The sequence below is a fragment of the Mirounga angustirostris genome, unplaced genomic scaffold (assembly GCF_029215605.1).
Source record: "Mirounga angustirostris isolate CCGP_5_RB_7025 unplaced genomic scaffold, mMirAng1.0.hap1 SCAF_12, whole genome shotgun sequence".
Lineage (NCBI taxonomy): Eukaryota > Metazoa > Chordata > Mammalia > Carnivora > Phocidae > Mirounga > Mirounga angustirostris.
The window spans coordinates 91,481,306-91,505,002 of record NW_026991720.1 but is presented as its reverse complement, the minus strand read 5'-3'; the positions used below and the strand labels follow the sequence as shown (position 1 = coordinate 91,505,002).

Sequence of the window (23,697 nt, the reverse complement as noted above, 5' to 3'; positions counted from 1 at the left end):
ATCTTCTAATTCCACATTTGTGGTATTTTCAGTTCAGAAGCTTTTTATTTGAATGCAGTAAATATATATTAATCTAATCACTTATAGTTTGTATTTTTTATATCTTCTGTGAGAAAAATATTTTGCCCTTACTAAGTCATAAAGATATCCTCTGTATAAAGTTTTCCTTTTTTTTTTTTTTTTTAAGATTTTATTCATTTATTTGACACAGAGAAAGAGATAGAGAGAGCACAAGCAGGGGGGGAGTGGCAGGCAGAGGGAGAGGGAGAAGCAGGCCCCCACTGAGCAAGGAGCCCAATGCGGGGCTCGATCACAGGACCCTGGGATCATGACCTGAAGGCAGACGCTTAACCGACTGAGCCACCCAGGTGCCCCTAAAGTTTTCCTGTTTACATTTAACTTTTCGTTCTTTCTCAAGAGAAAAAATTCCCACTGTTCTTTGAAGACAAGGATTTATTCCTTGGCATTAAGATGGAGTCTGCAATTCTTGCCTTGCCAGGAAAAAAAAATACACAAAAGTTTGCAACCCCCTGAACCTGCTGGTTTCCCATTTTCTTTCCCCTTTGGGCCTTAACTCGATTGCAGTATTGGAAATGCAACTAGTCTGGAACAGATGTGGGAAGAGAAGCGTTGACGGCATGGTGGGAGATTAAGGTGGACAGGGCCCAGCAGAAGGGAGGTCAGCCAGCTTCTGGAGTTGGCAGGATGTGGTCCTGAGGCAGGAGTTAGGCCGTGTGGGGTGCTGTGGCTGCCAGCCAGGCTTGGGCTCAGTCTCCCCATGTTCAGTAGTTCAGGCAGTTTACTTAACCTCTCACTTTCTTTCTCTGTGAAATGTAGAGCATATCCCAGCCCTGAGCAATATGATTAACTTGAGGATTATTTGAGATACACATGTAAAATATTTAGTGCAAGGCTCAATATTACCTGTCATGAGGAACCAGATAAAGCCAAGCATCTGATTGCTGGCATTTATGACACTTCCTGAAAGCTGTTGTTATTATTTTTTAATTCATTGATAGAATTCGCTTGAACAGTGTTCATTGTGTATAGGACATGCAAAGTTAGAAGAGGGAGGGACAAAGGAAAGGAAAAACAGGAAAAAGAAGGGAAGAAGAAAGAGAAACTTCCTCAACATACTCATTTTTACAGGCTGATTTTGCTGCCTGCTCCATTCCATCCTTTGTTTATTTGGGGTGTGGGTCTCTTTTATAGCATGTCACAAAGAGGTTTATTTCTGTGGTGTTGTAGGAACACGCTTACTTATGTAATGATGCTTTGTGAAACGTTCCCAGTGCAGGTCTGGTGAGTTGACTTCAGGAATTTCTTTTTAGTGTAGAGACATGGCAAGTTTGTTTACAAGGTGCTTCTTTTGAGGACTATGGAGAGATGACAATCTACTTGGGAAATGCCTTAGTGGAGAATTGATAAAGCAGTGTTTTTACACTAGAGAGCATTATAACAATCTCTGTGGTGAAAGTACAGCTGCATTGGTGAAATTTTAAATGGTCTTTCTTCATCTTATGTCTGAAAAATAAGGCGTTTTCTATTTGATTAATAACTTTCTCTTTTTTTTTTAAAGATTTTATTTATTCATTTGAGACACAGATATACAGAGATAGAGAGCATGAGCAGGGGGAGAGACAGAGGGAGAGGGAGAAGCAGGCTCCCCACTGAGCCAGGAGCCTGATGTGGGGCTCGATCCCAGGACCCTGGGATCGTGACCTGAGCCGAAGGCAGACACTTAACCATCTGAGCCACCCAGGTGCCCCTGGTCTCCGTTATTTAAACCATATATGCTGACCCTTTTTAGAGAAGTGATTTTTTTTTTTCCTCAACTCATGGAAGCACAAAGCCTTTACTTTCTCAAATGTTTTTAGGTAAATAAAATGCATTAGCGTTGTTGCTATTATTCAGTTTTAAATGAAAGAAAAAATAAGAACATCTTTACTCCTAACAGATTTTTCCTTAATCATTGATGGTATCATTAATGTGCATATTGAGAATTACACAAGGTTATCCATGGGCTGCGTCAGATCTTCATTTTAGCTCTGCCGTCATCATGGATTTGCACTCTGTTGGGCTTTCTGGACCTGCTTTTGGTGATGAAGTTTGTACTTCAAGGTGTGGCATAGCAGATGCTTAGGGCTTGGACAATCTAAGGGGTAGTCCTCTGAGACTTAATTTTAAAAAATAGTTGCTTGTTTCTTTTCTAGTTATATGGTTGCGGGGATGACAGTCCCATTTCTGTTGTATTTACTCCTCTAGAAAAATATGCTCTAGGGCAACATTCTCTGGGGAAAAATGAATTTTGTTTCCTGGAATTGTAGCATTAGAACCCTGTAGGCTAGGAACTTCGGGGCCACTTGCAGAGGATACTGTATTCATGGTGTCCCCCTTCAGGCAAATTTATTTGGGTATTAAAACATTGGTATTTATTTCTGTGCTAAAGTATTACTTGAAATAATTTAGATGAGTTGGGTTGTGCGATGCATGGAGACATCTGTGTTATGAATTACCACAGGGACAGAAGGGACTGCTCTGCTCCTTCTCTGCCGAGTCCTGGCTCCCTGGCCTGACCACACTCAACTGCCTCCAGCAAGGTCCTGCCCTTGAATTAGACTGTGTAACTTTCAGAAGTCCTTGTTTCTTTATCAGCAGGGTCAAGTGGGCCAGACAAGGTATAGTCTCTTTTTGAATATAAATACTATAGTCAAGAAAAAGCCCATCTTTGCTTTACCGCAAAGACTAGACTTTTCCAGGCCCTTGCTGGATGTCATGTCTTTAGAAGGCCCTGTTCTCTTCTCCTCCTGGGGATTTACTTCCATCTCTGTGATGTTTATCCTCCTTCATGTGCCTCCATTACCTTGTATATCCCCTAGATTCTTTTCTGAGCTCGTTCTTTCTTTTGCTCACTCTTTATATTGCCACCACTCTTGGTCAACTCTTTATTGAATCTCACCTGGGTTATTGCAGTGAAACCCAGCCGATCTCCCTGCCTCATCCCCTCCTCCCCCCATCTATGCTTCACACAGCTGCCCATGCAGTCTTCCCAGAGGAATGCTGGGATTTTGTTACTCCCCTCCCTGAAAACACTCTAGTTCCCCCTTGATGCCTGTGGAATAAAACGGAGCTCCTCTCTGCGGCCCCCAGGCTTCCGCTGTCTCTGTGACAGGATCCCCCTCATTGTGGCCTGAGCTGTATCCAGACTTTGTCCTTTGGCTCTTGCGGCATTGTGCTTTCCTGTCTTTGCCTATGGAAATGCTCCATGTCCCACCTTCTTTGTGACAGCTTTCTGGATGGCCCCACACGGAAGAGTGCCTTTTTCATATTCATTCACTGCTTGCTTCTTATTCCTTCAGTCAACATTTTGTAAGTAGGTGCAAGGGATATAAAGAATGACAAAACACAGCCCCTGTTCTCAGGTCGTATAGGTTGTGGAGCTAGTCATATAGATAATGATCTGTAATACCATGTGTTAAATGATAAAATAGAATGTCACAAAGTGCTGGAATCCCAGACTCTGAGTACGCAAACACCTTGAAGGCAGGCGCTGTTTGTCCACTTTTTCTTTAAGCTGCTTTGTATCATGGAGGGTTTTTGGTAATATTAGTTGCTCTTTTGTTAAATGCATTTATTGGTAAATTTCTTTTCCGCACTATTCGCTTGAAAACCCTGATGACTTTGCATTTCTTTGGAGACTCTGCTTTCCTTTTTCTGTCACTCCTTCCTTTGTGTCTTTGTCGGATACATGTGTAAGTAAGGAAAATGTTAACTCAGTTTAAGAATAGATCATTTTCTATCATACTTCACACATTATATTTCACCATTTGGAAAACTGTCAGTTGAATTTCTTTCCAGGTCGTTTATGTATGTAACACATGTTTATTCCTTTAACAGTGTCTTCCAGCAAAACAGACTGTTTTCTTACAATGGCCTCACGAACCCGGCACAGTGTCCGGTCGTGGGCTGGTGTTCAGCAGTTCTGGGGTGGATCTAGAAAGAGACACTTTGCTGGCTCCTTAATGCTGTTGCTCAGACTGATTTCCTATTCAAGTTTTCCTCATTCAACTGCCAAATTTAGTAGTGTAGACAACTATCCGAGGCATTAGAGGCAGACTTCTCCAAAATGTCCACTCTGAATTGTTCAGCAAATGGGCATTGCAGCCTCCAGGGAGAATGAGCTTGGACTGCAATTTGCCATTCATCCATCTCCCTGTAGAGGACGGCTGCAGGTTTGTAGCAGCCCCAGAAGGTCATGGTCTTGAATGTGAACAGTGCTTTGGTGGGCTGCAAGCCTCATTAAGGGCAAGGCCCCCATTTACCGTGCTCACCTGGCATCCAGCACTGTCCCTGGCATGTCCCTGGAATGAAAGAGGACTAAATAAATACATAAATAAGAGTAGACTAAAAGCCTGACTTGGCCTTTGACTGAAGCGGTGTTTTAATCAGAGCCCAGGTTGTGGAGGCCTGTGTTGAGTGCCTATCATGTGCAAGCCTGCCTCCTGCCATTGTCTGTGGGGATGTGGCAGGTGCAGGCAGAGGATGAAGTTTAACAAAAGGAAAACAGCACTAGGAATCAGCAGTGTGCTGGCTTCTTAGGAGGCAATCCCTTCCAAATCCTCCCCGTGCTTTTAAAGGTTGTTAGGATTTAGAAGACGAACATTCATATAATAAGTCTTCTGCAGGCTGGAAGGCCGTTCTGTGCCCCTGCCTCTGTGAGGTTGTACTGACCTGGCTGGGTGCGGCAGCGGGCCAGAGGTCTGAGCCTCTCACCAGCCAGCTGTGCCCAGCTGTGCCTGGGGGCTGTGGGGCCTGGGGGGCCTGGGCGCTGGCAGGGGCAGCAGTCTGGGCTCTGAGGAGCCAGATGAGGTGGCAAATGCTACTGTCCCTGTACAGCATCAGAGTCACCCCCGCTGTGCTCTCGTGGGGGAGGTGGTGAAAACTCTTGATTAGAGGATACTCTTCTTTTTTTTTTTTAGATTTTATTTATTTATTTGAGCGGGAGAGAGAGAGAGAGAAGGAGTGGGAGTAGGAACGGGGAGAAGGAGAAGCAGACTCCACTCTGAGCACGGAGCCCGATGTGGGGCTCCATCCCATGACCCTGAGATCATGACCGGAGCCAGAATCAAGAGTCAGATGCTTAATTGAGCCACCCAGGCACCCCCTAGAGGATACTCTTAAAAGGTCAAAGTATTTAGGAATGTTTCAATGGTTTGCAATAGACTGATTGATAAGCATTCTTATAAATGCAGAAAATTTAAGCTCAAGTGTTAAAACCATCATGACACAATGAATGGACAGAATTCTTTTCTTTCCCAACAAGGTGACTCTTCCTGAGAATTTCTTTCCATTCTTCTCATTCCCAGGTAGTTTTTACTTCTTTTAGATGATTTTCAAGACACCGGTTAGAGTTTAAATCATTTTTCTAAGGACATTGATTTTCTAATAGGGTAATTTCAGTTTTTGATCATTAAAATACAAGTTAAATTTAAGGGGCAAATTAGAGATACTTAATACATTTGTTTTTTTCCTATCAAACAGCATTTTTGTGGAAGTTATAGAATATTTATTAAGGCTATTGGGAGATGTAGACAGTGTACTCTTATCTTAAGGTAATCATTTTATATTTACTCACAGTTTTGCAGCATCAGAAGAAAGCTTTGATGAACCATAAAGCTACTTGAATCGTGGAGGGGAATGTTCTGTAGTTCAGTAGACTGTGATGTTGGGAGAGTATTTTTGGAATTCTTGCATTAGGAATATAATGGACGGTACCTCAAATAGCAGACATGTAATTGTTTCACATTAAAATAACTATGCTTAATATTTTAACCAACATATAAGTTATTTAAAATACTTTTCGCTTAGAATCAACCTTGCTTATATAATAGGTTAGTACTTTATTTTTAGAATATGCAATTTTATTTTTTCAAGCTTTATTGCAATATAATTGACGTATATAATGTTATGTAAGTTTAAGGTGTTGTACAGTGTTATGATCGGGCACACACATGTATTTCAAAACGTTTACTGCAGTCAGGCTAACTTCTGCCTCATATAATTACCATTTGATGTTGTTATGGTGAGAATGTTAAACCTCTTCTCTCTTATAGCAACTTTCACATATAGGATACAGTATTGTTTACTGCAGTCAGCATACTGTACCTTAGATCCCCTGAACTTCCTCATCTTATAACTTTGTCCCTTTGACCAACATTGCCCTATTTCCTCACCCCCTCATCCCTGCAACCACCATTTTACTCAGTTTCTAGGAATTGGATGTTTTCAGATTCCACATATAAGTAAGATCATACAGTATTTGTCATTTTTGGTCTAATTTACTTCACTTAGCATCTTGCCCTCAAGGTCCATCTGTGGTGTTGTAAATGGCAGGATTTTTTTTTTATGCCTGAATAATATTCCATATATATACACACATCACATTTTCTTTATCCATTCATCTGTTAGTGGACACTAAGGTTGTTCCCCTCTCTTGGCTGTTATGTATAATGCTGCAGTGAACGTGGGGGTACAAATCTCTTTGAGGTCATGAATCATTTCCTTTGGATTTATACCCAGAAGTGAGATTGCTCTATCATGTGGTAGTTCTAGTGGTGATTTTTTGAGGAATCCCCACACTGTTGTCCATAGTAGCTGTACCAACTTACATTCCCACCAACAGTGCACCAGGGTTCCCTTTTCTGCACGTCCTCGCCAGCATTTGTTAGCTCTTAAAAAAGCTTTCCTAACAGGTATGACATGATAGCTCATCATGGTTTTGATTTGCATTTCCATGGTCAATAGTGACATGGAGCACCTTTCCTGTACTTGTCAGCCATTTGTATGTCTTCTTTGGAGAAATGTCAGTTCAAGTCCTCTACCCATTTTTAAATCAGGTTGTTTTCTTGCTGTTGAGTTGTATGAATTCCTTGTATATTTTGCATATTAACCCCGGACCAGATACATGGTTTGCACATAGTGCCCTCTGTTCTGTAGGCTGCCTTTTCATTTTGTTGATCGTTTCTCTACTGTACAGAAGCCTTTTAGTTTGATGTAGTTCCACTTGCAAGTTTTGGTTTTGTTACTTGGTGTTTTTGGTGTCATGTCCAAAACATCATTGCCAGGACTGACAGGGAGCTTTCTCCCTATGTTTTCTTCTAGGAGTTTTATGGTTTCATACCTTACCTTGAAGTTCTTAATCCATTTGAGTTAATTTTTGTAAGTGGTATAAGATAGGGGTCCAGTTTCATTACTTACATAGGAATATCCAGTTTTCCCACCATTTATTAAGGGAACTTTCCTTTCACCATTGAGTATTCTTGAAACACTAGGTCACCATATATGCACAGGTTTATTTCTGGGCCCTTGATTCTGTTCCATTGCTCTTGGTGTCCATGTTGATGTCAGTCCTATACTGTCCTGATCAATATAGTGTTGTAATATAGCTTGAAATCAGGAAGTGTGATGCCTCTGCTTTTTCTTGCTTACGATTACTTTGGCTATTTGGAGTCTTGTGGTTTCATATAAATTTTAGGATTTTTTTTTTTCTATTCGAAAGGGAATGTATTTTTGAAAGTATAAATTTATAATTGGTCAGTAGTTGTTTGTAGAATAAAGAATATTTCAGCCACATTATCATATAAAATTGGAAACATAACTTATATGTGGTTGTTCCTCCTTTCACCACTACTCCTTCCTTTTATTCAGAGTGGAAAATAAGGACTTTGTAGCCTTTTAAGTTTTCTGGTTATTTCTCAGGTTGGAATGAATTGCTACTGACGGAGGATTTTTCTTCCATCTGCAGAAACAGCAGCTTCTGTTAAAAGCTGGATTATCACATCAAGAACCTCAAATTAATGTAGTTATTAAATCTTAGAGAGGTAGGATCATCTTTAAAACCTCACAAGAATACAGTTTTCTTGCATACTCATTTTAACAATGGAAAGCATTGTAGTGAGTATCGTGGGGAAGTGATTGCTAGATGTGGCCTGTGAGCTCTTCTTCAGCTATTCAAGCCCGATACTGAGTATTGAAAACCTGAGATGAAATCTTAGAGCAACAGAGAAAATTTGAGAGTTTATAGCTAAAGGTTAGGTTGTTCTGGCCATAGACTAAGTCAGCGAGAAAATAAATGTTTGTTTTGTAGATGTGTAGAAAACCCTCAAGTAGGTGTATTTTTCAGAGACTTCTTACATCCAGCTGGAGGTCTTGCTCACCTCGGGGTGTATCATCAGGGGAGAGTAAAATAAGCAGTAAAAAGAGCTTTTCCCAAGTATGAAAGAACAGGCGTTTGCTTTTCACACGTGTAATGTAAGTGCAGCTTGCTTGCTAAGTGTGACTAAAGAGCATGAAGCTGCCCGGGCAACCATGTGGATGTTGGGATTGCTAACTAGTGGATCTCAGAGAACGAAAATGAAATCCATCTTCTGTTTCTTATTCAGTCCGCTCTGTGTCCATGGGGATGCAGCATTTGTGAAGGAATCAATTATCCATTTGTTAGTCAGAGGAGCCTTACAAATTATACATTAGCAAATTGATTTCTTAGGTTCACTGTTGGGGGACTGATAGCTTAAGGTGGGATGATGAGGAGTGTCGGGGGAAAAGAAGTTACCACAAAGAACACCATTAAAAGCAGCTTTGGAAATGACCGTGAATTTATTCCTAATTGAAGAGCTGACATAATCCATACTAAGTGTATTTATTTCAGGCATTTTACATTAGGTAATTGATTATCACATGAGGTGTACGTGTTGGTAATTTTGCCTTTTCTTTAAATTTAAGAACTTGAGACCACCTGTAGAGGACTTGGGCATAGAAGGTATGGGCCGGTCCTCACCCCCTCCTGCTTACTCAGGCCTCTTTTTTTGTTCCATTAAGGAAACATTTTTGTATGTTCTATAGTGTCAGCTTGACATGATTGATTTTTGAACAAACTCACTTATATTGTCCAGAATTCCAAACCTGTCTCCATTAGGAATAAAATTGTAGCTAATGGAAAATGCAGCTGAGGCCATTTTTCTTGGGTCTTTTTTTTCTCGGGTCCCTTTTCTTGTTTACATCTACTCCAGTATCCCAGCTTTGCAGACACACCCCCTAAAGTCTCTGTGTAAAACAGGCAATTAGAAAACTCCATATTGAAGAAAGACGGACTCCTGCACTCCAGTTTCCCTCCTGTACCCTTTCTCCTTTTCCCATTTATTTCAAGTATGCAGAAATGGCAGAAATGCATAAGGCATTTGTTCCTTTTTCTGTGAGGAATGATTACAGATGCCAGACCTGCTTCTTGTGCCATTGACAGCTGTAATGCTGAAATCCTGTTATTTATTTGTTCTTTATCAAATATTACGGAACTAGTCATAGAATCTGATGTGCGTACTGATGATACTTAGTTGTCACTTTAGGTAAAAATGGGTGCTGCAGGTCCCCAGAGTGATGGCTTTAACAATTAAGATAAATTTTGCTATCTTTTTGGTTTTAAATTAAAGAACTGACTACATAGTCATTTAAAAATATTTATCTTTGGATTACGAACAAAATAAATATATGCTTAGAAAATTAGCAAAACATAGAAAAGAACAGTCTAAACAATGATAGTATCTCAGCACCCAGATAAAACCAGTGGTAATATTTTAGAGTATCTACTTCCAGTCACATATGTTATGTACAAATAGCTGTAAATACAGTTGTATTTATAAACACTGGATGGTTTACTCAGAGCTAGCCGAATTGTGAGAGTTGAGGGCACAGTCTTCCAGATGAGTGAGTTTGCTGTAGACTTGCAAGACCAACTACAAGATCTGGGAAGTTCCCAGATGCACTCTCATTAATAATTAGTTAGAGGCCTCACAGAACTCACTGAAAGTTGTTATACTCACAGTTACAGTTTATTACAAGGAAAGGATACAGTCAAAAAATCAGCTAAAGGAAGAGATGCATAGGACAGACCCTGGGATGCAAGATTCCATCGTCCTCAGGACATGTTACCCCCTGGCATAGATGTGTGACAACCAGGGAAGCTCCCATTGCTGTTCAGGATTTTTAGTGGGGATCTATTATGTAGGCATGATTGGTTGATGGTTGTCCACATGGTTGAATTCAGCTTCCAGGTTGGGGGTTGATACCCTGTGACCCAAAGCCCCCGCCTGCAATCACAGGGTTAGTCTTTCTGGCGTGGCCCACTGAAAGACTGTGAGGTCTTTCACCTTTAACACATTCCTATCAGGATAGATTATCTCCCAGAAACCAAGAGTAAAGACCTGACTTCTCTTGGATAAAGTCAGATTCTTTATTTTACTTTTTTAAGATTTCTTTATTTGAGAGAGAGAGGGAGGAAGAGCACACACACATGTGAGCAGGGGGAGGGGCAGAAGGAGAGGGAAAGAATCTCAAGCAGACTTCCCAAAGAGCGTGGAGCCTGACTTGGGGCTTGATCCCATGACCCTGAGACCATGACCTGAGCTGAAATCAACAGTTGGACATCCAATCAATCAGGGACCCCAAAGTCAGATTCTTTATTGTGTAATACATTTTTTTTTTAAAGATTTATTTATTTGACAGAGAAAGACACAGTGAGAGGGAACACAAGCAGGGGGAGTGGGAGAGGGAGAAGCAGGCTTCCCGCGGAGCAGGGAGCCCGATGCAGGACTCGATCCCAGGACCCTGGGATCATGTCCTGAGCCGAAGGCAGACGCTTATCCGACTGAGCCACCCAGGTGCCCCTGTATAATACATTTTTTAAACTTAGTTTTTTTGTTCTTTTAATTTTCATCGTTTATATTCCATGCTTTTAGAAATTTAGATAATTTCCATTTCTTAGTGTCTTACAAAAGAAACCTGCTGTGGAAAGTGTCTTTGCAAAATAATTTTGTTGTTGTTGTTATTTTAAAGATTTTATTTATGTATTAGAAAGAGCGAGAGCACAAGTTGGGGGGTTTGGGGGGGGAGAGGCAGAGGGAGAAGCAGACTCCCTGCTGATCAGGGAGCTCAATGCAGGACCCAATCCCAGGACCCCGAGATCATGACCTGAACCAAAGGCAGACACTTAACTGACTGAGCCACCCTAGGCACCCCTCTTACTTCTTCTTGTGTAAAATAGGCAATACATATATATATATATTTTTTTAAAGATTTTATTTATTTATTTGACAGAGACAGAGATAGCGAGAGCAGGAACACAAGCAGCGGGAGTGGGAGAGGGAGAGCAGGCTTCCCACTGAGGAGGGAACCCGATGTGGGACTCGATCCCAGGACCCTGGGATCATGACCTGAGCCGAAGGCAGACGCTTAACGACTGAGCCACCCAGGCGCCCGGCAATACATATATTTTTAAAAAGATTTTTTTTTTTTAATCTCAGAGAAAGAGAGTGAGAGCACTGGGGGGGGGGGGGGGGGTTAGGAGGGGGCAGAGGGAGAGGGAGAGAGAATCTTAAGCAGAATCCACACTGAATGTGGAGCCCAAGGCAGGGCCAGTCTCACAACCCTGAGATCACTACCTGAGCCAAAACCTAGAGTCCAACGCTTAACCTACTGCACCATCTAGGCACCCCAGACAATACATATTTTGAAGATTTTTGATACACATTGTCAAATGATCCTTAGGAAAGTTTCTCCAAATTTGAATTCCCACCAGTAGGGTATGAGGAGTGTCTGTAAGCCAAAACTAGATACTTAAACCATCTTTGCCAATTCCATAGGCAAAATGTCTTGTTGTATTTATATGTTGTTATTACTAAGGTTGACTCTTTTCCTTGTTTACCTATAATTTGTACTATTTCTTTTGGGAGTTGACTGTTTTACTTGGTTTGATTTACATGAGTAAGAAGTCCAAATATTTTCAAAAACTAAAGAAGAATTTAAAGTGTACAATAAGCTGTAAAGTTCTTTGCAGTGTACATGACAAGAGGTAAATATCCCTAATCTTTAACTGACCTCTCATGAATCAGTTTTAAAATTATGGACATCCCAGTAGCTAAACAGTTTCTAGAGGAAGAATCAATCCTCTAGATTGATTCATGCTTAGAACTTACGGTTTAAGGTTGTAATTTTTACTGATGTATTAACTAGATTTTCTCTCCAATTTTATTTGGTGTGACTTATGAAATATAAAATATTTGTACTTTAAAATAGGGAAAGGAAGGAGGTAGTAAATAAACATGTGCTAAATACCTTATCTTCTAAATGAGTCAGTGTATACCATTGCATTGATTTGGAGTGAGAGATAATTCAAGTAGAATTTCTAGAACTTTAAAAATAATCACTAATAGAATACAAACAGAATGAACAGCATTTAAATTCTCCCTGGATAGACAAAAGAATTTGAGTAATATAGCAAAAGAGTAATAATGGAATGGGGAAACATAATTCTAAAAAGTGCAAAATACTTTGTTACTAAAAGAAAAATAGCCTCAGCTTTGATATTTGAAATAAATATTAAGCATGTTGGCAATAAAAATGTGAGGAAAAGTAGAGTTTAAGGCAAAAGAGTATTAGCCAGCAGACCACATATTATATTGATTACATTTAGGGATAAAAGGAAACTTTTTCATACCTTTGATGTGCCAGATTATAGGACATTTAATATCTAGACCAAAACTTACTTGAAATTCAGGGAGAAATGGGCAAAACTACAGTTGTAATGGGAAGTTTTGAAACATGTTTCTATCAGTCTTTGATAGATCAAGAAGAAGAAAGTAAATAAGGATATATAGAAACTAGTTGATAATAAATAACATTAGAAATACGCATAATTTGCAATGGAATATTATGCAGCCATCAAAAGGAATGAGATCTTGCCATTTGCAACGACATGGATGGAACTGGAGGGTATTATGCTGAGCGAAATAAGTCAAACAGAGAAAGACATGTATCATATGACCTCACTGATATGAGGAATTCTTAATCGCAGGAAACAAACTGAGGGTTGCTGGAGTGGGGGGTGGGGTGGGAGGGATGGGGTAACTGGCTGATAGACACTGGGGAGGGTATGTGCTCTGGTAAGCGCTGTGAATTGTGCAAGACTGTTGAATCTCAGATCTGTACCTCTGAAACAAATAATGCAATATATGTTAAGAAAAAAAAAAAGAAGAAGAAGAAGGTAGCGGGAGGGGAAGAATGAAGCGGGGGAAATCGGAGGGGTAGACGAACCATGAGAGACGATGGACTCTGAAAAACAAACTGAGGGTTCTAGAGGGGAGGGGTGTGGGAGGATGGGTTAGCCTGGTGGTGGGTATTGAGGAGGGCACATTCTGCATGGAGCACTGGGTGTTATGCACAAACAATGAATCATGGAACACTTCATCTAAAATTAATGATGTAAGGTATGGGGATTAACATAAGAATAAAAAAAAAAATTCAAAAAAAGAAATACGCGTATTTTGAACCAGAGATTATGTGTTCGTTGGAAATGAATATCTTAGGTTTCAAAGAGCAATTAATTTAAAAAAATATGTTATACAAACCACATTTCTGACCACAGTTGTAGTTACACTAGAATTTTATTAATAACTAGATAAATAACCAAGTAATACTGTCACCATCCTTAGAAATAAAACAAAATAAAATGTTACTTTTCTCAAAGAGGAAATAATTATTGCAATTACACATTATTTTTTGGCTTCTAATTTATGGCCAGTTTGTATACTTAAAGGTAAATGCCAGATATTTGATTATTTTATGGTTAATAGATGAGCAGCAAGAACTAAGGCACACTATATTAATGTGAGGAAGTTACAGTAAGGTCAACAAAATTGTTCTAAGACAAAAAGGGAAAATTAATATATAATAAATTAATAAGATAGAAAACATTAAAAATGACATTATCATATTTGCAAATGTAAAATAGGAAAAATAATAGTACCTTCTTCCTAGAATTGCTGTGAGGAATAAATGGTACACGTGTGTCACTCTTACAGCCTGATGCCCAATAAGCCTATAGGAAATGTTAACTCAGCAGTAGGAGGAGGAGGAGGAGTAATATCATTAGTATTACTAAAATATTAAAAGAAGAAAAAGTAAAATAAAAAAATTTTCATCTCAAGAATATGAAATGCAGTATTTTCTGGGAAAACCAAGATGAACAGAACAAGAACATTTGAGTTGCTTGACAGTCATGGGGGAAATAAACATGATCTAAGAAATAAGCCACTGAAGGTATTGACCCCAGACATTTTCATGGGCAAGTTCTTCTTAATTTTACTTTAAGTTTTTAATGTTTATTTTTATTGTGAAATACGACTTGACAAAGCACATAAAATATGCAGTGAAACAATAGTTATAATGCAAACCATCATGTAACTAGCATTCTGTTGAGAATAGACAGTGTGAAATCCCCCTCTGCTCGAAGTTCCCTTAGAGGGACCCCACTGCACTGATCTTTATAATTGAAAATGCTTAGCTTTTCTTTTTCATTTTCTGCCCTCTCTGTGTACCCCCTGTGCACTGTCATAGAATTTTCCCTATTTTTGTATGTTGTGTAAATGGAATCCTATTATACATACCAGGAAGGAGAAAAGGGTGCTTGCAGGCATTGCCACTCCCAGAATAAAATAAAGTGCAAGACTTCCAAGGGGAAAAGTATCACATTTTATTTGGAGACATTAAAGAAGGTCTAATAAATGGAGAAAGGCTCCAGGTTTATGGATTAGAAGAGTCAATATTGTAGAGATATCAAAGGGAAAGCTTTCAACATTTCACCATTAAGTGAGAATGAGGACTTTTCATCCCACCATGCCAACAGTTTTTACCAGGAATGGGTGTTGAGTTTCATCACTTTCTGCGTCTGTTGAGATGATCTTTTGATATTCCTCATTTATTTTCTTAATGTAGAGAATTATAATATATTAGTTCATTTCCCTATGTTATACTAGCCTTAGTATATGCTGACTTTATTAATATTTTCTTTTTTTTTTAAAGATTTTATTTATTTATTTGACAGAGAGAGACACAGCGAGAGAGGGAACACAAGCAGGAGGAGTGGGAGCAGGAGAAGCAGGCTTCCTGCTGAGCAGGGAGCCCGATGCGGGGCTCGATCCCAGGACCCTGGGATCATGACCTGAGCTGAAGGCAGACACTTAATGACTGAGCCACCTAGGCGCCCCTTTATTAATGTTTTCTTTAGGATCTTTCCATTTATGTTCATGACTGAGATTCACTTGTACTTTTTCTTTCTCATATCCTTGTTGAGCTTTGTTATTATAAGGTTATGCTGGCTTGCTAAAATGATTTGGAAAACATATCCTTTCTGTTCTGTTCTCTGTAAGAATTTGTGTGTGATTGGAATTTTTTATTCTTTGAACTCTCTCATGAATTTATTGTAGTGAGTGAGTTTGACAGTGAATAAGATAAATAAGTAAAACACATAGTAAGGTAGGTAGTGGTAAATGCTACAGGGGAAAAATAAAGCGGTGAAAGAGTTGTGATGTTTGGGTGAATGTTGAAATTTTAGATTGGTGGCCAGAAAGCATCCCTGAGAAGGTGACTACCAGTGAGGATTTGGCGGAGACGCATTCCAGGCAAACAGGTGTAAAAGCTCTAAGGCAGGAAGAGAGCAGGAAGGTCATTGTGGCTGGAGGAGAGAGAATAAGGCAGAGCATAGATGAAGGGAGACCTTGGTGGGAGGGCTGGAACCAGATTGTTGAGGACTCTCAGCTCATAGTAAAAACTTCGGGTTTTATCCTGAGATGGGAGGCCATTGGAGGATTTGAAAGGGATGACATTATCTGATCAACATGTTAACAATAGCTCTCTGCTGGTTTTTGAGAACAGACTTCTGGGAGAGTGACAGCAGAAGCAGGTCCACTAGGTAGGAAACTATTAGGATGATCCAGACAAGAATGATGGTGGCTTGGATGGCAGCTCTAGGGCTGGTGAAAGTGGCCCAAGTCTGGATAAATCTGGTTTACGCGATGATAAGAATTACTGACAGAAACACAGTAGAGTGTGAAAGAAAAACAGGTCAAGAATGGCCCCAAGGTTCTTTGCCCTGAGCAGCCAGAAGAATGTAGTTGTCCTTAACCAGGATGAGGGAAACATTAAGAAGGGCCCTTTCATAAGGGAACATTACGATCTTGGGTTGGGATATGCTTTAATTGAGATGCCTGGTAGGCATCTAAGTACATCTGTAAAATAGGCAGTTCTGTATATTGGTCTGAAAGAGGGAGGGGCCCGGTCTAGAGATAAAATTTAGGAGTCAGTTCATGGCTTGGAAGAAAACCAAAGGAAGAGAAGAGCCACAAAGGACTGAACCTGAAATATAGAAATCAGGAGATCGGGAGAATTCGGCCAAAGACACAGAGAGGGAAGCTGGAAATTTAAAAGGAAACCAGACAAGTAGGTATCCTGGAAGCAAAGAGAAGGAGAACGTTATCAGCAGTGTTACATCCGCCTATTAGTTAAAGTAAGTTAGGTTTGAACATTGACCACTGTGTTTAGCAACATGAGGGTCGTTTCATCTTTAACTTCACATGGAAGCCTAAAAATCCTGAAAAAAGCCAAGGAAAGTGGAGATCTTTGGCTCAGTCTTGCCTTTTACCAGGTAACAGAACATACTATGTGTATTATAATTAAGTCAATGATGAATCGGTATAGCAACAGACAAAGAAACCACAATTGAAAACCCAGAAGGTTATCTGAGGGCATGTGAATATTTACTTTATGACAAACAGTTCTCTTCAAAAGAAGGAAGGATTATTTAATAAATGGGGCTACCCCAACTGGATATCCATTTGGGAAAAAAATGAGTCCCAAAAGTATTAAAAACTTATACATACATTAGAAATAAAGCAATAGCCATCTTCCAATTAAAAAAAAAAAAGGAGACCACATACAATGTCTGGGTGAGGTATTGTACCAAGACCTCATACCCTAAAAATAAAAAGGAAATTAACAAGAAAACAACAAAACATGTCTGTAGAAAAATGAGCAAGAGCTGTCTGTGAATAAGCTCAACTGCTTGAACAAATTAATTGTCCAGCAGACTTAAGGAAAATGCTTATGTTTATTAGTAGTCAGGGAAATAAATCAATAATATTGATCTTTGGCAGAAAAAAAAGTAAAAAAAAAATTCTGTTGCTCACAGGGATGTGAGGGAAGGGAATCTCAAACTTTGTAGATCTGCTTTTCCCTCTAACGTTGCTAATGTGGTGGTACAGATTCTACTCGGGAAAGAACACATTGTCATGAAAAGTCTACCTAGCCACTGAGAAGGACTGTGGTTCCACATAGCTCTCAGAAACTCTTGAGGCCTCCTCTTCCTTATCGTGAGGTGGTGACGACCATGTGTCCGCTACTGTATCTGCTGGGTCTTTGAAAATGATGGAGTATGACCTGGAGAGGACTGACACAGAGTCCCAGAGTCCAAGAAAAAAATCACATAAATTGTGACATATATATGGGAAGGAAATACACTTCTTAATTGTACATTGTTGTAAAGAAGGGCCTTATAAAGAAGGACTGCATTCAGCGGCAGATCTCAGTTTTGTAGGCCTGGAATGGCACCATCCAGTAGAACTTTCTGTAGTGAGGAGAATGTTCTGACTCATGTGCTGTCTAATACGATAGCTGCTGGTCACGTGTGGTGGTTGAGCACTCGGCATACTTCGATTTTGTTTAGTTTTGATTCTGTACAAACAGTCACATGCAGGTACTACTGTGTTGGACAGGACAGCCTATCAGCATTGATAGACTATGTGCCCCTATTAAAATGTAATTTGAGATAGATTATAACCAAATCCAGTTAAATTACAGTTAAGGGTGTGCAGGGTTTATATTTGCCAAGAGTAAATGGGTATTAAAATGTTGGTTTATGAACAAAATGATGAGCGTCAGGAAATTGGTCCCAGAGGATTCTCAGGGAGGAAAGCATTTATCCAAAGAAGACTATAGAAGCTGAGCAGTCGGGCCTCTCAGTCAGGAGTCCAGATGCGCTGGCCTCATTGCTTTCCCAGTTCGGCTTGTATTTGGTTTTGCATATTCCTTGCCATCCATCACACTCCCTGTGCAGGACGCCTGTCCCCTACTCTCTAGGTCAGATCCCTGGCTCTTTCTCTGTTGTGATTCTCATCCATGGACTTGGGTTTATTCCCCTGTGAAAGGGATCAAATATCTATCTACAAGGTCCTTTCCTTGTTTAACATTCTAGAAACTTTTTTTTTTTTAATTTTGCTTATTTATTTGAGAGAGACAGCACGAGTGAGGGCAGAGGGAGAGGGAGAAGCAGTCTCCCTGCTAAATAGGGAGCCAGACACGGGGCTGGGATCATGATCTGAGCTGAAGGCAGACCCTTAACCAGTTGAGCCATTCAGGCACCTCAACATTCTAGGAACTTTTAAGGAGATAGGTTGCTTTTCATAGACTGTACTTCAGGAATGTTGCTTGTGCGGTGATCAACACGAGGAAGGACTCTGGGGCCAGCTGTCTCGTCCTGCGACTGAGGAATTTCTCTCAATAGCATCAGTCATTGGGTGGCCTTCTGAGGTCTGGGGGTCTTGGTCTGCCAAGACTAGCTCTGAGATACTTTCCACTGAGAAAGGAACATTCCATTTTGTATTTTCCCATTTATTCTTATCAACAAGCCAAATTATCTTAAGGTTAGATACTTTAAAAAACAAATTCTCAGACTCATGTCATAACTGATGAAGGCTTTTCTTTCCATGCTTAGTTTGTTCGATCGTGTTTTGTGTAAAATAGCAGGAAACTGCCATTATTTAAGAAGGGAAAAAAAAAAGCTTGCCATTTTTTAATGTTGTCAACATTTACCAGTTTTTACTTCTATTGGAAAATCCACTTATATGAATGTTTTAGTAAGGAAACAGTTGGCTACATAGAAAACTAGAAAGCTGTGAAAAATCATAAAAGTCCCGTTGTGTATTTACGCCTGGGAAAATACATTCGAAGTAGAATGCCTGATTTCGGTCTTGACAGATTTTTAAAATTTGAGATTACTCAAAAGAAGAGGCATAACAAATTAGTGACTATCAACTAGACCCTATGGATTTCCCCCCAGAAAGTACTAAGCATAAAGTGTAAATACAAAGTTGATTTAGTGATTTATGAGAGAAGAACGTACCAAACTAAAACAGTGAAGATTTTTCTTTACCTCATGATTTTTTATTTTGGCGTTTGTTATGTTCTTTTAATGGATTTGGTTGGGAAGGAATTTTGGAATGGGGAGTAAATAGAACAGAATAAATAAAAAGGCATATAACCTGTAACAAAAATAACATTTTAGCTGGGACTGAAGCACGTGCAATACATAATTTTGAGAAATCTTAGGTTTCCGGGTTTATTATATGTGTGAGAGCAAAGCTGTACTTTACCATTTTCATTTGCAAAAACCGAGTATGTCTTAGACTTACACATCTAAACTGATAGTTTGTTTCACTTAAATAAAGAGCCAAGGCATTTGGTTGTTGATGTATATATTTTCCTGAAGTTTTACATGTTTGTTTGTTTGTTTGAATAGAGTCCTGTGAAGATAAATCAGATTAGCCTGGATGAGAGTGGAGAGCACATGGGCGTATGTTCAGAGGATGGCAAGGTATGGCGATGACATGGGGACGTGGAAAACACTGTCTGGTTCTGAGGTCTGGGATGGTCTCCAACTCCAGGGGCTTGGAAACGCACTCTGCTTGCTGTATACCTGCTTTAGGAGAACCTTGATTATTCTTTTTGGGTATTGGACTTGCTTCTGATTGCTCATAATTAAAGTAAAATATATGTCGCACAAATGTACCTTAGGAAAAGTAATTACAAGAATGTCAATAATGTAACTAGTATTAAGCTGATTAACAGCTGTGGCAGGGGGACCTGTCACCTTAATCATTACTGCTGTGCCACTTACACTTCAGTGACTAGTCTGCAGTTCCTGCAAGACAGTAGTTTAATGCCTTTCCACCATAAATCCACAAAATTGGATTTTGTGGGCATGATTTCTGTGGGCCGGTGGTTTTCATTTTCACACAAGTTATGAATGTTTCTCTTGGATTATAGAATCTTTTGATAAGCAATCATAGTTTATCAGAAGAATAAAGTATCTTACAATGGCCACGTTAAATAAACGTAAAATCAATATATGTACAGTTTTCTAAAAACCTGGCACCCACTTCCTCAACCGAGGACATACATCATTTGTGCAGTGTATAACTAACAATTATCAGTGCTTCTTGCTGATGTTGAGCTGTGACATTTAGTGGTTGTGGTGATTGATTTTCCACTTATAAGAATGTCTTTTTTGTTTCTCAGTCGATGGAAGTCTTTTCTAATGTTGGTTTGCAATGATAAAATTCTAATGCACAGTGTATGTAAGCTACTTTTCTAAAATAACAGTTTGAGAAGAAAGTGCATTAAGAATCATTACATGATCTTACATATTCCTGACTGAATAGAGCACATTTCCTAATCTAATTTTGTATTTTTACATGATCTAAATTCAGTGGGTCATTAAGATGAGTAAATGAAAAACAGTGTACTCCATGTAAAAGATTTATACTCATTTAATCTATTAGCAAAAGAAAAATAAGTCCTCTTGACACACAAGAATGCATTTTATATATCTAAGCTTGATGTTGCCCAGAAGGTCTTTTGAAATGGTAATTGGAACACTGTGCTTTCCAAAGAACACTGTCAAATTTTGCAGTACTTTCTAAAATTCGAGGTGGGCTAGACTGTCAGGAAGGTGAGGGAGGAGTTGGTACGTATGGAAATTGAGAATTATCCAAACAGTTGAAACCTTTTTGTATTTATGAACTTGTAAAGGAAGATTGTCTTTATTTTGTGTTCTTAAAGATAAGGAATTCCTTCTGGACTGACAACCAATTTAGTTAAACTAAATTGTTGAAAGAGAATATTCATTTTTCAAATTGGAAAAGAATTTTTACCAAAATACTTCATCAAGGAATTTTCGAAGCTTTAAATGTTGAATAATTATTATTTGAAGTGGCAAACTGGGATATTTTAACTCTGTCTAGTGGATAATGACCCTCAGATATCACCTGGTACACTTCTTTGCAAATACCTGTTTTCTCATTTAGGCAGATTTTTAACTGCCATATTTTGGTGTAGACCTGTGATACATTTTTGAAAATAGTTTTCACATATGTTCTATTAGCATTGAAAGAAGTGAAAATACATATTTTGGTGCACATAATTTATGTAAGCTAGCAGTATTGGGAAAATTAAGTAGCTAGTATAGAATGATCTGGCAAAGTGGTCAGTAATGATAAAAACAAAGATTATTACAAAGATAAACTCCAGATATCTAGATCTAATGCATCTTTAAATGGGTGTTGTGATTTTTCTTTCTTTAGTGTATTAAGACCCCTAGATAAAATATGTCGCCTTCATACATAAACTAGAATCAATTTAGTGTAGAGGGCAGGGTGGGGATATTCTCTCTTAAAATTTTGGAGATGTTGCTCCCTTTTGTCTGACCTTTATTTTTGTGGACATGTCTGAGGCTAGCATACTTTTGTTCTTTCACAAAACCTTTTTAATTTTTTTTGTTGTTGTTCTCTCTTGGAGCTTAGACTAATAATAATAACAACAATAAAACAACAGTATACGGCCCTTGTAGTTCAGTTTGCTAAGTTATGTCTTGTTCGGGTCTATTTTCATTAATTTTGTCTGGAACACAGTAAGTCCTTTTGATCCATATACTGAAGTATTGTTTTCATTTCAGGAAAGTTTACTTCAGTTCTGATTTTGATTATTGCTTCAGTTCCATTTATTTTCATTTCTTCAAAGAAACCCAATAATACTTAGGCTGGAGGCAGTTACGGTGCAGAGGCTAAACGCTGGCTCCATATTCCGCCTGCCTGGGCGGGATTTCGGCTCCCCTGTGTTAGGCCAGCCTCACGGCTTGGCCTCCTGTTAGCTTCCTCTACTGGGCAGTGGGCACGCTGGGCGCCCTGCCTGGAACGTTGCCAGGTGCTGGGTGGACGGTGAGCCCTCTGGGTTTATGTTAACTGTTTTTACTGCTAACCATTCACTTCTTAGCCCATTGCAGACTGGCCTTTCCCCCCTCCTACATTATTGTACTTAAACTTTTCAAGGGAAGAGGGTGAATGGATAAGCACCATTCACTCTTCTCCTTTTGAAAATGTGTATATCGTAAGGAAAACTGGTCGTACCACGCGTGGGTGGCACGCACACAGGTGCCCCCACGTGTTTGTGCTTTTCTTTCTCATGGTTTTTCTCCTCGTCCTTTCTCTGTAGTCAGGGAGTTTCTTGTTCGTTCCCTTTGCTGATTTGCTTTTATTCCAATGTCAGCTTTGCCTCATGCAGTAGTTTTATTCTATCTTGGATTTTTAATTTTCCTGAAGTCTTTCTATTGCTCCCAGCTCTATTTTCATATCAGCCAGATATATATTTAATTTGAAAAAAAATTTACAACTTCTTGTATTTCTTTCTTTCTTTTTTTTTTTGTTTTAAATATTTTATGTATTTATTTGACATAGAGAGCACAAGCAGGGGGAGCGGCAGGCAGAGGGAGAGGGAGAAGCAGGCTTCCCACCGAGCAGGGAGCCCGATGTGGGTCTTGTGACCTGAGCCAAAGGCAGACGCTTACCTGACTGAACCACCCAGGTGTCCCTCTTGTGTGTTAGAGTGCCAGGCAGTATAGTCTAAAGGTTAGGAATGGATTCATGCTGCCACATTTTAGCTGTGTGATGTCAGGTATGTTATTCCTATCTCTCTGTGCCTCAGTCCATTTCCTCCTCTATAAACTGGGGATAATGATAGTACCTGCCTCGTTGATTATTAGAAATAAATGAATTAATATTTGTAAATTGTTTGGAAGAGTATGAGAACAGAAGAAACAATGCAGTAATTGCTAGCGATCATCAGGCTGTCTTTCTGCTCCAGACTCACAGAGGTCTTTTGTTCTTAGTGAAGTCACTGAACAGTTTTCCAATTTTCTTCCTTTTCTTCCTTTTCCTTTTTTCCCTCTTGAGTCATCAGAAGTGTGTTCTGCAATATCCTTTTTATAGACTTTGTGTGTGTTTTTTGTTGCTTGTTTATCCATCCCAGAACAAGGAGAAGAGTTCTTTCCTGAATCCAGGTTAGCAAACATGTTCTGTGTTTGATTGCTCTTGGCCTTGCTTGTTAGCATTTTGCATGTTGTGGAATCACCTTCTTTGCTCCACACAGGGGCCCCATAAATGAGCTTGATTTCCCCTGACCAGAGGTCATCAGTTAAAGCAGCTCCCCCAGTGACATGGGAGCCTCTGCAGCCACCTCTCCCGGGTCTCTGATGCTCCTCATGGGTGGAGAAAATGAAAACCAGTCTCCTCTGTGAGGGTCTCTTCAGCTCCCACCCTAGATGGAATGGCAGCTTCCATGTTCATCCCTGGTCCTACTCGACCCGTTGCTGTTTGGAAGCTGGGGTTTGAGAGAGAGGCCGTTTCGAGGGAAGTACGGCCTGGCAGGTTGTCCGACCCTCTGGCCACCTCACTCATAGTTCCTCTCCATCAGATGGGCTACGTCGCCCGGTTTTCTGGTTGGCAAATACATAGAACTCCGTGCTCAAGTGGGGAAGAATATACACGTTCTTTGCTGTTCCATGAGGGTAGGTTTTCTTTATTTCAAGCAGTAAAACACATATCACATGCCTTCCATGGCCCTCACGTGGCCCTACGGGTCTGGAGTTAATGAGAAATTGCCAGGATTGCAGTAGATTGGCCGTAAGGCCAACTGCTCTGAATT

General features: G+C 39.7%; 1 protein-coding gene across 10 annotated transcripts in view; it reads left to right on the top strand.

The window, feature by feature from the left end:
- The window catches only part of VPS41 (VPS41 subunit of HOPS complex), a 176,448-nt gene that overhangs the window by 55,193 nt on the left and 97,558 nt on the right, over nt 1–23,697 (top strand). For all 10 annotated transcript variants that reach the window (XM_045864920.3, XM_064575436.1, XM_064575437.1 and 7 more), the window contains one exon: nt 19,460–19,534. In XM_045864920.3, coding sequence (XP_045720876.2) covers nt 19,460–19,534 — 75 coding nt within the window. The remainder of the gene's footprint in view (nt 1–19,459; nt 19,535–23,697) is intronic.